Source organism: Etheostoma spectabile, chromosome 9 (genome assembly GCF_008692095.1).
Source record: "Etheostoma spectabile isolate EspeVRDwgs_2016 chromosome 9, UIUC_Espe_1.0, whole genome shotgun sequence".
In the NCBI taxonomy this organism is placed as follows: Eukaryota; Metazoa; Chordata; class Actinopteri; order Perciformes; family Percidae; genus Etheostoma; species Etheostoma spectabile.
The window spans coordinates 26,905,661-26,920,583 of record NC_045741.1 but is presented as its reverse complement, the minus strand read 5'-3'; the positions used below and the strand labels follow the sequence as shown (position 1 = coordinate 26,920,583).

At 40.5% G+C, this 14,923-nt stretch overlaps 1 protein-coding gene and 1 long non-coding RNA gene across 3 annotated transcripts in view; one reads left to right on the top strand and one right to left on the bottom strand.

Moving 5' to 3' along the window:
* LOC116695612 (uncharacterized) overlaps positions 1 to 14,923 on the bottom strand; it is a 97,116-nt gene that overhangs the window by 22,331 nt on the left and 59,862 nt on the right. For both annotated transcript variants that reach the window (XM_032526009.1, XM_032526008.1), the window contains 2 exons: positions 13,757 to 13,821; positions 2,332 to 2,481 (listed from right to left, as the gene is read on the bottom strand). In XM_032526009.1, the coding sequence (XP_032381900.1) occupies positions 2,332 to 2,481; positions 13,757 to 13,821 (215 nt within the window). The remainder of the gene's footprint in view (positions 1 to 2,331; positions 2,482 to 13,756; positions 13,822 to 14,923) is intronic.
* The window catches only part of LOC116695679 (uncharacterized), an 8,060-nt gene continuing 7,161 nt past the window's right edge, over positions 14,025 to 14,923 (top strand). The window contains exon 1 of the long non-coding RNA XR_004333528.1: positions 14,025 to 14,036. This is a non-coding gene — a long non-coding RNA (uncharacterized LOC116695679). The remainder of the gene's footprint in view (positions 14,037 to 14,923) is intronic.

Genomic DNA, 14,923 nt, shown 5'->3' with positions numbered 1-14,923 from the left:
AGCTTTTGGGTCAGTTCATTCAAAAACCTCAGTGGAAGCTTTGAATGTCCTAGTTTCTCGAAGGTTTCTGCTTAATTTTCTGTGGCATGGACTGTACCTCATTTCTACGTTGCTTTGGACAAACACGTCTGCCACATGAATATGTAAATTACTGAAACAAACACCAACTCTACTCTCAAACATGTAGCCATAAGTCAACTGTGGCTCCCATTTTTACTTGGAAGAGTTCATCATTTCTTTCAGAGTGAAATTCAACCATTAGTGCCACTATTTTTCTTGTTTCTCTTGTACTGAATCACTGAGCACCTGTGGATCCATATAAAAAAGACCCAGTAAGTGGCATTTAATAATAAGTCTGCATTAATTATCCATTGTTTAGTTTAGCTTCAATTCTTTTTAATTGAATAACTTGGTCTATGTACAGCTGAAACTTTGTTATTGTCCCCTTTATTGTATCCTTGTATTGATTTAAATGTGCATTGCTGCTCTAAATGACTCAACAGATGAGGCGAACAACTACCCTGTGCTTCTTAGACAGGCACAACACAATTTATAAAATCCACTAGGGGGCATTGTTGATCTGTGAAAGCCAAAGCTCTGCCAAGCAGGGAGAGCAGAGTACCTGTCGCTGAGGTTGTCTTAGCCATGTGGGTCACAAGAGCCCTGCTTTTAAAATAGATGAACGATGAACAGTGATGGGTAGAGGGGAGAAATAAAACAGAAATAAAAATCTATGCCAAGCAATCAGAATGAAAAATGGTTGTTCTGCAAATCAGTGGAATGAAGGAGGATTTAATGGAAAGGGAGGGTCTGAGCCAGGAAGCTATTACAATTCAAAGACGTTTTGGCATAAAAAGGGCTCAGTACCTATGAATGTTATTTTTTAATTTGTCATTCTACCTCAGAGAACAAGACACTTTGGAATAGTTGCTTTGATAGGCTGTGGCTCTATTTTCCCCCCTAAAATACATATCCAGCTACAGTCCATCCATGACTGATGGCCTTTCCATCCTGCACAACAATTTTAAACTCCAGAACAATTGAGTAAGTAGACCTTGATTTGAGATTGTCTGTCAGCTGCTGTGTGCAAGGTCAATAATAAACCGTCAACGTTAATAAAACAAGCAGTTTTATAGTTTTGCATCCAGTTTCAACCAAGGATTTTTGCAAATGTCAGCCTTCCCATTTGTGACAGAAAATTCAAATTTTGTAGCGACTGAAAAAACGTTTTAATGATAAAAGAGGCTAAATCAGTTCTAATGGTTTTAGTGGTCTTAGGACTTTACATTGAGTAACAAAACCCCGTTACTTTATAGTTTTGTTCTGCAAAACCTAACATAAATGCTTTGGTTTGGTTCCAAGATCATGTAAGGGCTTGTTCTCATCAGCCGCAGAGTGACTTCTGGAGCATTTACTCCGTTATTTTTGGATCATTTGATCAGGTCAAAGCAGTGCCCAGCCGTGCTGCACTGCACCGAGACATTTACAATAAAGTCTTGGCCTTCAATCAATAATGTGGTGGGGACTATTACAGTTAAGTAAAAATGTATTTCAAAGTGACTTGCGGAGAAGACCGCAAAAATCTTTTACGCAAAGATAAAGAGACGGAAAAAGGAGTTATTTCCCTGAAGATAGCAGAGGGAAAGCTGTACTCTGGACTGATATTCATATTCATATCTATGTCTTCTGACAGGGAAAATGTAGCAATTTCCCATTGGATTTAATCAATCATTCAATCTATTATATCAAAGATCACAGACATGTCCGCCATGGTACAGTTAAATGGATTCAGATTTTTTGGACTCAAACCACAAGTGATAAACCTTGGTTCATCTAATGTCTGCGGATACATAATTGAATCAACTGTAAAAAAAAAAGTCCACTACAGGGCAGACTACTGTCCCGCTACAGGACTTTAACCCAGATTTTCCGCTTGCCGACAGTTTTTTTGAGCTCCTCAACAAAAAGCTGCATGTTGAGGCGAATCGACATTGGCTCACAATGTGTGAACTGTTCAAAAACACGAGAGAAGAGGCCTTGCTGGTGTCTTGCAGACACCTTCCAGATATCTACATTAGCGGGCTAAATATTTGGAAATGGAAGCTACAGCCAATGAGAGTGCAACACAAGGGATTAGGAGGAAGGCACTCTATCTGATCATACTTTTTCTTTTTTGTTTTATAGCAGCACTAACAACGTGGAACTCTCGGACATCCAAAAATCCTGCCTCCTGTATGGTAATGCTACAAAAGTAGGTCTGTGGCCAATTGATTGTTGGATTTGATGGAAGGCACAAAACAGGACAAGAGATAATTCAGAGTAAAGACTTACTCTTCTAGTGAGATGTTGGAGTACAGGAGACGGGAGGCGGAGGAATGAGGACCAGACAGGTTGCTGGGGCCGGGCTGGGTTGTCGTCTCAGCTGCCAGCCGCCTTTCTGGTATCGACGTCTGGGGCACGATTTCCAGCACTGCCCAGCACCTGACACACACACACACACACACACATACACACATACACAAACACACACACACAGAAAGTTGGTATTTGGGATATGCAAATTAGTATTACACGAATAACATGGAATTCATTGGAGCACATATACCTTCACTAACACTGACTAATTTAACAACAAATGAATGTCACCTATTCTTTCTACATCAGGAAGTTTTCATCACAACAGCTCAAATAAGACATATGTTGATCAAATTCTCAGCACTTTTAAACACTGTAGTATATATTCAAAAGCTATTAATGTTACTGCTGCAACACATTTTGGAAAAATATATTTGTTTCGAAACTGATATGATCTTGTTTTCCTTGGGATATATGAAGTTCACTATAGAGCTGAGCCTTCAAAGAGGTCTTAAATGGTTATTGGTTCCTTTCTTGGTTAAAAGGGCAAGAATTTGGTCAGGATTTAACAACACGTATAGCTTTAGTTTTCTGGCAACAAATGATTTGATAGAGCATGTTATATATATATATATATATATATATATATACACACACACACACACACACACACACACACACACACACACACACACACACACACACACACACACACGCACACTACTGGTCAAAAGTTTGGGGTCACTTACAAATTTCCATACCCCTCCATTATAGACAGAATACCAGCTGATCTGAGTGGGTGGCTGATCCTTAATGCAATATCTACTGTACATTGCCCATTATCAGCAACCATTCATCCAAGGCACTGGCTTCTTGGTATTGCCGCTACGCAAGTTCAAGTATCGTAATCAGTTTGCAAAGGAAAAAATAGTATTGGAATATATCAAGATACAATGAGCCAAGCCATCCCAAAATTTCTACAAGAGCTGGTATCTAATTTTGCCAAAACAGTTCAATACTGGAAGAAGCAAGATTAATATTTATATAATTCTTATAGGAGGAAGTAGCCCAGTCCTGTCCCAAAGCTACACCATGACCTCAAATCTGAAGAACTAACTAAGCTGCACTTATCAATATCGTAATGTGAACAATGGATCTGTAATGTGAATGGGCCCACTGAGCCCACTGAGAATTATCATCCAACTCTGCAGTTCCCCTCAGCTCGGCTGAGTGTTTCAGCATTTTTCAGCTAAATGTTGTTGTCTTTTGGCGCAGAACTTTACTATTTTGATCCAGTCTCACCACACACAAAAGTGAAAAAGCTCTGATACACTCACTGTATACTACCTGCTCGGAACCAAACAGCCGACAGACAAAGTTAGCGACTAGCTACATGGTGGAACGTTACGCAGCTTAAGAAACATATATTTATAAGTAGGTGGAGACCAAAAACAGAGCTAACAGGGGAATACTCGACTTACGTTCATCAGGTAGACAGAAACAAAATTCCAAATTAATGCTAGTTTTGCTCTGTGTCTGCTGGATGTGTAAACAGGGAACTGTTTGCTAACATGTCAGCACTATCAACAGCAGCTTTAACATCTAGCCAACATTGAAGTGCCTGTAATTGTAAATTATTTCTAAGGCCAACTGACAAAAACTGTTAAGATGTTAAAGGGCAGTGTTAGCACAAACTCACACACATTTGGACTGTTTCTAACCAATGCTTCCCAGACCTTACCGTCTTCTTGTTTAGACCAAATAACTTTCTGAAGTAACTAGCTACCTTTATAATTTGTAACTGAGTAATTCATTTTTTACTAGTAACTTTAACTTGCCCAACACTGTTCTTGAACGAGACTAATGCTGGTAAAACACTTAGTGAGGATTGCTTGTTGTAAGATAGCAAAAATTTAACTCTTCAGGAACATAAATAATGTCTGCAAGGTAAATGATTTATTCATGTATGCTTCCTATAATAAAAGGAGCTACACCTTCTGTGCAGAAGTCTGGTGGTTCTAAGGGGATTTCAGTTCACTTCTAGGTCTTTCCAAGAGACTGCATAATGTTGGAGGCATCAGAGATGCTCACAAGTCTCTGAGCTAGAGTCCAAGTAAAGTCTCAATTCTCTAGTGGTTCCAATGAGTTTTGTATCAACTGCTTTCCATCCCAGCTGCTCAGAACTGTATAGCTATATATTACGAATTTAAAAAATTGCAGCCAGCAGGACGTAAAGTAGTATGTAATTCTGTACCACAAGTTTGGCCAACATTTATCTTCTCATATCAGCTAGCGAACGGTCAGAGATAACCTCCCATAGGTCTTAGCTAAAGCAAGACTCAAGTTAATCTTGTTAAAAATGTGGAGCTAAACACGTTTACTAACCTCTTAGGGTGCGTTTACAGGTCTTTCATCTTGATACCGCACATTTTGCATTCAGCGCTTCTTTTGATTGGGCCTTCTTGTATAAAGTTTTTAACCCTCTGAGGACGAAAGACGCACCGGTGCGTCCAAACGTTGTTTGACAAAACCCCTACTCAAAAAGCGATATTACAAAATTTCATTTCAGACATTTATTTATTATTTTGATCATATATAACTTAAAACTTTGTTAAATTCATTTCAAGCACCAAAACAGATTTGAGAAGTTTCAAAAAGCCAACCTCCACTTTTGAGCTTTAGCGCCAAATTATCTCTTTACACATTGCTCCAGTAAAATTGTGAGCATGACTTTATGGAAAGCTGAGCTTGTTCTGAACATTTTGATATGAAACACATGGGGATCAATTATATGCAATTACCTTAAAAGGTAAATTTAAGATCATATGTGAAAATGCCCTTAGACCTTAAAAGCCATGGCTTATGATAAATGGCAAGCCGCTTTCGGTGTGGTAGACATGTTTGTTGTACTCCCTCACATGTGGGTAAGGGAATCAGACGTTTCCTAAAAATAAAGATTCTTCCTGAGTCTCACTCCTCGAATCCAAGTCAAGTCTGAAGTTTTCTGAGGAAGAGTCTCACAAGTCAAGTCTGACGTTACTGTGTATGCAACTTAAGTGTGACTCGAGTCCTAGTCTCAAACTCGAGATCCGACCAGCGCATGGCAGTCTTACTTCCAAGCCTGGTTTCTCTTCTTCACTTATCAAAGAATGAGTCTGTCTCCAAGCCTGACATTGAAATAGTTTTTAATATTTTAAACGACTGGTCGGAGATTTTCATGCAGCTCAGCCTTGCTGATTTTAAAGGCTTACAAATACAGCACCATGAATCAATTACACATTTATCAGGAAGACTGAACCATAATAATCTGAAATAAAGCATGACCTTAGTTGTGAAAGAATCCTGAATTACAAAACATGCTCAATCAAGGGCAATCTGTCTCACTCTTGCTATATTTGACATTGGAAACAATTTCCTTGTGTATAAGGTGTACACCATCGCTCAGTGCTGCGTGTCTGCTGGGTTGTGCTCCCTGCTGAAGGGAGGAATTTCAAGAGAAAACCTATTCGGACATTTACATAACTGTGGATATACAATTTTAACAGTTTTAGCTTTATTTGTCTGAAGTCAATTACCCATTCAACACATGAAAGATTGTTTTATAAACTATTGTTTCCAAGGCCAAGAATAAATGTACAATCTCATCTACAGCAGATTAACACTGCATCATATACATAATGATATTGTTAACTGCTATGTCAAATGTGTATTTATTAGCAGCTCAGATATGTGTATAAGGAGAGACGATCATGTCTGACTAGCAGTCCCAAATAGGCCCCCAACAGGGATTCCCCCTGGATCATCAAAGTGTTTAAGTCAGGTGAAAATCAGCCTGGTAATCCTTTGGGGTTCAGCTAGTCTTTGAAGGTTTTCTAAAAACAAAAGTGGGGAACTGAGGATGAATCACAAGTTCTTTGTTTGAAACCAAAGGCCATAAAGTTGGGCTGCAGGGAGAGAGAGAAAGCAAGTCATGGACAAGTACGTTTTCTCCTCCCTCTGCGGCACTGGCTGCTGGTCTCTTTGAATCGGCAGTGCAGAGTGCAGCTCTGAGAGATTTATCCATTCATTTGTTGTGGCTACGCTTGAATGCACCCAACAACACACCATTTCTATTTTATTCTACTAGTCTTTCACTCTGCTGGGTGGCTCAACAGAATTATGTCCCCAACGATAATTATCAATCAAAATTATGGTCTAAAAAATGGAGGCAGAGGAAATTGCTTACCAGGACGTCAAGCAGGAACAGGACCCAAAAAAAGTAGTGGGATAAGAGAGAGAGAGAGAGCGGTGAAAGAAAGCAAGGTGAGAGAGGGGATTTGCATCCGTGCCGCGTAAACTATGATTATTTCAGTCAACGTCTGTGTCAGACGTCAAGCCTTTTAAGGAAAAATAATGTCAATTCAGATGTTTTACATAAACTTCAAATATTATAGTATTATTTATGATCTCTGGCAAACAAAAAGGAAACTAGTGGAACAGAAAGACAGCAGTGAGCTAATGAATGACGGCATATTCCTCAAAGTGTGTGGCTACACTTTATCCACATCTCAATCATGTCTATGAAATTATGATTGGAAATTAAAAGGTGAATCCGAAAAAGCAGGCATAACACGAGCACCATGTCTTGTATACACAGTATGCCTTCAGACACAGTATTTACTGTATCACTGTAGTTACATGTATAAAACAAAATAAGTTAGACAACAGGCATGGAAATGTATTTCAAGTCATGCTCACGCTCAAATAGCTTAAGTGAAACATGAGCCGATACAAGGCCTGTGTAGACAGATGGAAGGATTAAAATAAAAACTGTTTTGTGACACGTCCCCTGTGTAGTTAGTTAGTCTGCACAATGTTCTAAAGTGGGCAACAACTTCATACAGGTAAAACAACCCGGGGTATGCTTAAAAACAACTAGAGTGTAGAACGTGTCGTACGACAGCATCTGAAGGCAAAATAGCTGTTACAAATGTCAATGCTAAAAGGTAGGGAAAAATACCTTCTATCAAAGAGATAAGAGAAATTCCATAATTGTTAAAATGATGATAATGGACCGTCTCTCCTTGAAGGCTTCATGGTGTTGCAATTGTCTGTACACACGAAAAGTAACAAAAAAAGTAAACTACAGCATACACTGTAGTTTAGTCCCTTATAAAGTGGCAGGGTAGCATAATGTGTGGACTCTGCCGATGTTCAAAGATACATAACACTGGCTTCTCTAAAAAGGCTGTAAGGGCTTAGATGCTAGAACTGCTGTTACCTAGACACCATACTGCACAACGCAACACCTATGGATCATATGGCTGAATCGGTACAGGAGAGGAATGAAACATAAGAAAATGCTTCATTATTGGGCCTTGTTTACTGTGGTCTTAGAGAAAATATACCTGCATTCATAGTATGAATCTTTGCACTTCGCTGGTCATCATGCTGAACTTTGACAGGGTCCTCAACTTTCCAGGACCTTAACAATCTAATGCACTATGCTTCTAGAAGTTCAAAGTACAGACTAACAAAGAGGCACATGAGTAACTGTAAATAAAGCCCCCTGAAAGGGGGTAGATGGATTCAACTCTCAAAAGTCATTTGAACCACAATTCCAAATAGACATCAAGAAACACCCTGATAAATCCACCTGAGCTTGATGAAGTGGAGATCTCTTCCTCTACGGATCCATTGGCTGGGAGTTATAAGTATATCATGCATATTCCCCTGCCTGTTTTTCTTTGAAGCCACCAAAGTACATGTTGTAACTAGAAGACAGTTCTGTCTGTTAGACAGATTCACCGTGGACTGCTTCGCACCTACTCATACCACAGGCGACGCAGCCATAAGAATAGATAGATCAAAGAACCTTGTTGATTCTTGTGAAGGCTGATGACAACAGCTGGTTAGGGATAGATGTCTAGCTGAATGGGTGGCTAGCTGATTTGTAACCACAGGGAGCAGCAGCATTCACTTTTCCTTGGCTGGTTGAATGTTTTCAGACAATGAAGCACAGACCAAAGAGCTCCCTGCCACACCATCCCGGCACAAAACTGGAGGGTGACAATGCTCAGTCAAACTTTCTTGACTTTAACATGGCTAGGGTCAGAACTATTTCCACGCCTGTGGCGACAGCCCTGGACAGGCTGCTGAATTGAACAGCTGCACAACACATAAGCTCAATTTTGTTCAAGATCATGTAGGTCTTCAGAGACCAGGCTCCCAGGAGGTACAGTATTTCTTCTTCAGATATTCCACCACTTTCTCGTCCTTCTCTCTCCTTTATATTTTGTTGTCAGTCATCCGGATAGAGGTCACACATACTCAGTGCCCGGTCACGGCAGACAATGGCACAATTAGATTTTCCCCCATATCTTTAGGACATATTCGGTGGAGGAAGCTTGTTGAAGAGACTACTTTGTTAGATTTAACCGTTGCTAACATTAATTGTGGCTAGTTTTGTTCCATGTAAAATAGATACAAAGAAGAAAGCTTTATTGATTCTGCTTACTGTTTGGTAGAGCAAGGTTAAATGAAATTGGTAGGACACAGTAACATGATAGCTTTTTCCATTTTAGACTCACAGGTTTTACCCAATGCTTGTACTGTCAAGACGTTATGCAGCACTAATGTCCATGTCAAATTTAACCAAAGTTGAACAGTTGCAACAGCACTAAACCTGTTAAAATTAATTGATTTCAAAATGTCCAAACTTTGACTGTTTAAATACTCAGTCTGGGAAAATAATCTCATTTCGGTTTATGCCAGATCCCCTGGAGGACTTGCCAGTGCAAACATGTCATCCAGTGTAGAAACCTGGGCATAACATGATCTGGCTCCAAGCAGACAAAGCTAGCAGGAGCAGGAGGGTGACAAAAAACAGAAAAGAAGGCTGACCTTCCACCATCTAGCGTACAACACATTTCCACCGCCTTCCACGTGAAACCACATGGATGAAAAGTTAAACACATAGAGCCTTGGGCGGAATCCATGTGAAATAGAGCAATTAGTTGAAGGTTCATCTAACCATGCATTTACTAAACTAAAAGTAAAAACATAGTATGGGTTCTTCTCAGTGCATGTGTTGACCTAAGAACTATGTGTATGTGGTGAGAGAATGTACAGCCTGTTTACTGCGCATTGAAATAACTGAAATGTTATTATGAATCGATAAATGGAGCTCCCCTGTGAAATAAACCTGCCATTATAGAGCATTGCTTTGCCACGGAACACTGCTTTCAGAATCTGGTGTGTAGGTTGGACACAAAACAAAAAAAAAAGCAGCCTGAAGCTCATAAATCTCAGAGAAGTACCCCAGAGCAAAGAGAGTTATTGTGTGGAGCTGCTGTAAGTTGTTTTGCCAGAAGCTGATCAGTAAAGTACACCAAAGGTCAGATACAGCCAATTGTTGGGTATAGCTCAGTGAAATTTGTCATGAGTGTGGATCTCGTTCAGCAGTGCAGCGGTATATTCTATTTCTTGTGCTTGCTTGTTAATTTGTTATTTTAACATTTTTAGCCTTTTTATCTGAGAGAAACAAGGTGCACGTGGATATTGCATCATATATACCTGCCACATTTGGATTAAAATTGGAGTGTATGAAAGCTGTTGTGGAGTCTTCGAAGATTGTGTTGCCAGTCTTGCTTAGCCTGGGGTTGATTTGAAGAATATACACGTGTCAGAGTATCAGAAATACATTTATTGAACTGTTATCAGTATCGCTGTGGTAGAAAAGTTACAAAATGTGTTGAAAATAGAAATGTCACAATTTTCCAGTTCAACAATGATGATGATGATTCAATTTTCGATTTTTTTAACAGTGACGACAATCCCACAATAAGAGCAGCTAGATGGCGGAAAGTACTTAACAGCTTGAGTTTTTCAAAATTAACAAAATGCCATTGCCATAATGTTTACCATAATGCAACTGGATAGCATATTGACTTTAAACTCCACACCCAGAGTTAGTAATGCAAGTTCTCCAAAGCTGAGATTCCAGGGTCAGACTTGACAAAGCTTCTCGAGAGCTACAGAAGACATTATGCAACAGTTTTCATAGGCTGGGTAGGACAACCCATTGGTAAAATAACTGTAAAATTGGGGGAGTAGAATTGAATTTTGTCTTTCCATTTGTGTCTTCATCTATCTTATGACACTCACTCTTTTTCACTGATTGAAACAGACACACAAGCTAAAAATAAAGCTAAATGTTCTTGACTAATAGTCTGGCAGAGTTGGAAGTTTTTATTCTGATTCTGATATTGTGGGCAGCTGCAACTCTGAGTGTGTGTGAGTATGACAAAGAGATGTGTATGATTTCTCCTTGTCGCTAAAACTATAGATGCAGCTAGTTTATCAAATGAAAATGAGGGCTTTAAAGAACTTTCACAAAAACCTTTTGTATATTCACAAACAAAATAACAGAAAATATCAGCCTCACTATAGCAACCTCCATCACTGAAGACGTATTTGTTATGTTCATATGGCCGCTGTTTAGGATTGCTAACTGTTGTGGTTTTGGGTTTTGGTTTTGGGTGTTTTTTCCCTTTTGGCCTTCCTTGTGTTTGTGTTGGTTTTCTCCCTGGTCTTGTGTTGTTGGTCCTGTCCTGTGTTCCCCGGTAGGTGTCTGTTTGTTCTGCTTCCTGTTTTATGTTGATAGTCTGGTTTCCTGTTCTGTCTCGTCTTGCCAAGTTTTACTTTTGTCGGTCTGATTGTCTTGCCCAGCCCTAATGTGTTTCAACTGACGTATCACTTGTTACCCGTTACCTCGTTACCTCTTGTACTTAATCTCTGTGTTCCCTTTGTCTAGTGTCAGATCGTTTTGTCTTGCCAGTCTGTCCTGCGAGTTTGCGCTGTCAGTGTGTTCCTGTTGATGTGCCCTGTTGATGTGCCCTGTGTTCCCGAGTTCCTGTATGTTTCTCCCTTGGATGTCTTCCCTGGAATATGCCTTCCCCGTGAGCTACTTTCCCCGTAAGTTTTTCCAGCCCTTGTGCTCCGGTTTTGTTTTTCCCTGGATCCCCGTTTTGGTATTTTTTGCTTGGACTCTGTTGTTGCCACATTAAACCTCTTGACTACACTTCATTCTGCCTGCCTGCCTCTTGCTGCGTTTGGGTCCTCTCATCTCTACCTGTGACAGAACAATCTGACCAGATATGGACCCAGCAGGATTCAAACTCCACATGGAGGAGCTGGAGCGGCTTGAGTATGACATTGGCCGGTTCATCGTGGAGCTGGGGAGGACCACGGACAAGGGGCGCCGACTCACCATCTGTTCTCTGATCAGGAACGCCATGGCGGGCAAGCCCAGACTTCTCGAAGTTCCGGGTATGGCTACCTTGGCTAGGGAGCTCTACCGGCTGGAAGAGAGCCTGCAACTCCACCTGGTTCCCTGTAGCAACACGGAAGGTGAGGCAGCGACCCCTCAGTTGGAACCTCGAGGCCCAGGATCCCTACCCACTCGCTGCAGTTTGGTGTCGCCACTGACCTGTTCTCCCCGGGAGTTGCCAAGGACCAGCCCCCCGGAGCCTGCAGTCTGCTATCCTGACCTTGGGCCGGGAAACGGCCCCTCTGACTCTGAGCCGACATGCGGTCCCTTTGACTCTGATTTTGAGCCTGGGTGCGGCTGCTGTGACCCCGATCTGGCCCGTGGTTTTCTTGACCCTGACCCCGGTCCGACACGCAGTACTTCGGACCCCCTGCTGGCGACAGGCGCTTCGGACCCCCTGCTGGCAACCGGCGCCCCGGACCCCCTAGCGGTTGGCCGGGCCGGCTACCGGCCCCCCGGTTTGAATGACTTTATACATATATTTATTGTTTTAAATGGTACTTTTGGAACACAATAACACTTACCAGGCATGACAGCCTTCAGCCTTAATTCCACCCAAGCAGTTTCACATCTGCTATCCGCAAAGCAGCCTGCTACTATGCTTTTACCTTTTATATGGAAATTTCACACAAAACCCTACCATTAATACATCGCACAAGACTCTTACTCCTTTTAGAATCATCGAATAAAACCTTGTCTATAAAAATTCACATATTGTCAAAAGTACTACAACATTTTTTACTTGCAAAAATTTCAAGTTAGTCTATATCGACGCATTCCACTTCCGGGATTGTTCAGGTGTTGCCGGAAATTCAACCTGACATGATTATTTTCGGCCGGATGTCTGCCGACTTTCTCTTTCTTTGTGTTGGCGTTCTAAACTCCAGGTGATTTCTGGGGACTATGGTTAACTGCTCCTCAGACCTCTGCTGGGTAAATCTAGACAGCTAGCTAGAATATCTGTCCAATCTGAGTTTTCTCTCGCAAGACTATTTACAGTGGCTCTGTGAGGAGCTTAGCACCGCCCATGATGATTGTGATTGGTTTTAAGTAATGCCAATAAACCAGAGCATGTTTTTCTTCCCTCCTGGAAGGCTGTGTTGACTCGCCAGACCTCCCTTCGCTCCGCAGCGTGTGGATGGTCTGCAAGAAAAGCAAGACTACTGCTGACTTAATGTCAATATGTGGATACAAATCAGTTGAGCTACTCTACAATATTTCCAACAAACCCCCTTGCAACTGCAGAAGTACCCCCTGAGGTACAAGTATCCATGGTTGGGAATTACTGCATTAAACAATCAATACTCCCTTATGATGTCTGACGCATACAGTGGCTTAAACCTAATGATTACTGTGAGCCCCCCTCCTTCCCACTGAATTTCCTGCCTCTATAATCCCTAACCCTCTGCCTGTGGAGAGGTTGTGGCAGTTCTTTACAGAAATAGCCCAGTGTCCTGTGGTGCTCTCTCCTGGGAGAGTATACACCAGATGCTCTCCTGGGGTAATATGTCTCTGCAATAGTACAAGAGTAGTTTCAGAGGTGTTTTTTTCCTCTTTCGCAATTTCCAGAGAACATGGCTCAAAACAAGTGTGACTTTAATAATGGCACCTGAAAAGATGAATAAGCTATTACTTGTCTGAAGGTTATTATATGGTGTTGATAAAAACAAGGCAATACAATATTTATCACTGAGTGTTAAGACTCATACACATCACAATACTGCAATAAGTGCATAGAATACACATCTTCATAAATACTATTTGAGTAGTTGTACGCTTTTATTCCCAACTTGCATATATATTTATACATTCTTTCCTTAGTATTTTTTTATCTTCATTTTTTTAATATTTGTTCTTGTATTCTATCCTATTTCTTATTTCATGTATATTCTGTATCTGGGCTGTGTGTCTGATACTTTGCGACTGTAGCACTGAAATTTCCCTAATTTATCTATCTATCTATCTATCTATCTATCTACATATATACACAGTATATATGTACATACAGTATATGTGTGTATATATATACTGTATTTTATCCATTAACAAAAGAAGTTAAAGAGCAAGGCAGTAAGAGAATAATGTGCTTACCAGAGAATGTTGAGCACAGTACAGGTTGTCAGGCCTGCGAGCACTGCTCTCCGAAACCACAGGATCTGGACATGAAGGAAATGCAGTACCTTGTGACTGACATCCTGCTCAAGCAAAGTTACACGAGAATTTTGTAAACAGTATGACTACATCAACACAACACAAAGCCAGTGAAACTCGTAACTAATCATCCAGGCTAGTCTTACATAAAATGCACACTTCAATTTGCTGCACCCTCCATTTGCATCCTTTGTCCACTCAGACATCTGAACCATAGACTGTGGCAATTCAAGGAACTGCAGTTTTTGGCACTTTGTCTGAACACTGCTGAAGAGAAGTCTAAGGCACGTCAGTGACGGTGACACACTGGCCTTAAGCCACTACATTTGGAGATTCTCACCTTGTCTTTGTATGTTTTATGCAAAATATCGGTTTAATACAAAAGATCTTTCTTCAAAGACAAATACCCCAAAACATACAAATCATGCCGGGGGATAATGATACAGTCAGCTAAGTTGGATGTGGGTTGGTGTGTTTATTAGGCAGAGTATGTTATTCAGACAAAGACATTGAGAAAGGCAAGCTTGCAGTTATTGATAATGGGGCAGAAGGATATATACATGCTTCTTGTTTGCTTTGAGGCCTACACTTCGTTTTTATGTACATTTTAAACCTGCACATGAAAGAACCTGAGTGGAAAATGCTAGACTGGAAAAACAGTTAAAATATTTCAAAAAAGTCTTTAAACTTGGCTGAGGTGGGAAAGATGGTCTATAAATCAATTTGATCAAATTGATATCAATGATAGAAATAAGCTACACAAATGAACTTGAAACTGACTTCATGAATATAAATTTTGATGTTGCAACTTAAACGTCACTCAAGCTTTCACTGAAGAAATTAAATCTTGGCTAAAATTCTGTAAATCTGGTTAAAATACTTTTGGATACAAAGTTGGGTGGTTACACTGCTTAACCCAGAATTCCAATCGGACATGGCTTTATGGTGTCTACTGGGAGTGTTTCTCAAGCCTCTTAATTTATCCTATTCTTCAGTAACCAGATTCTATTGTTCTATTCATTGGTGTTAGAACTTAATTCACAAGTGTTACTTACCTGAGTTAAAAAAGGCCATTTTAAATGTTTAAGTAGATAATATTCGGAACAA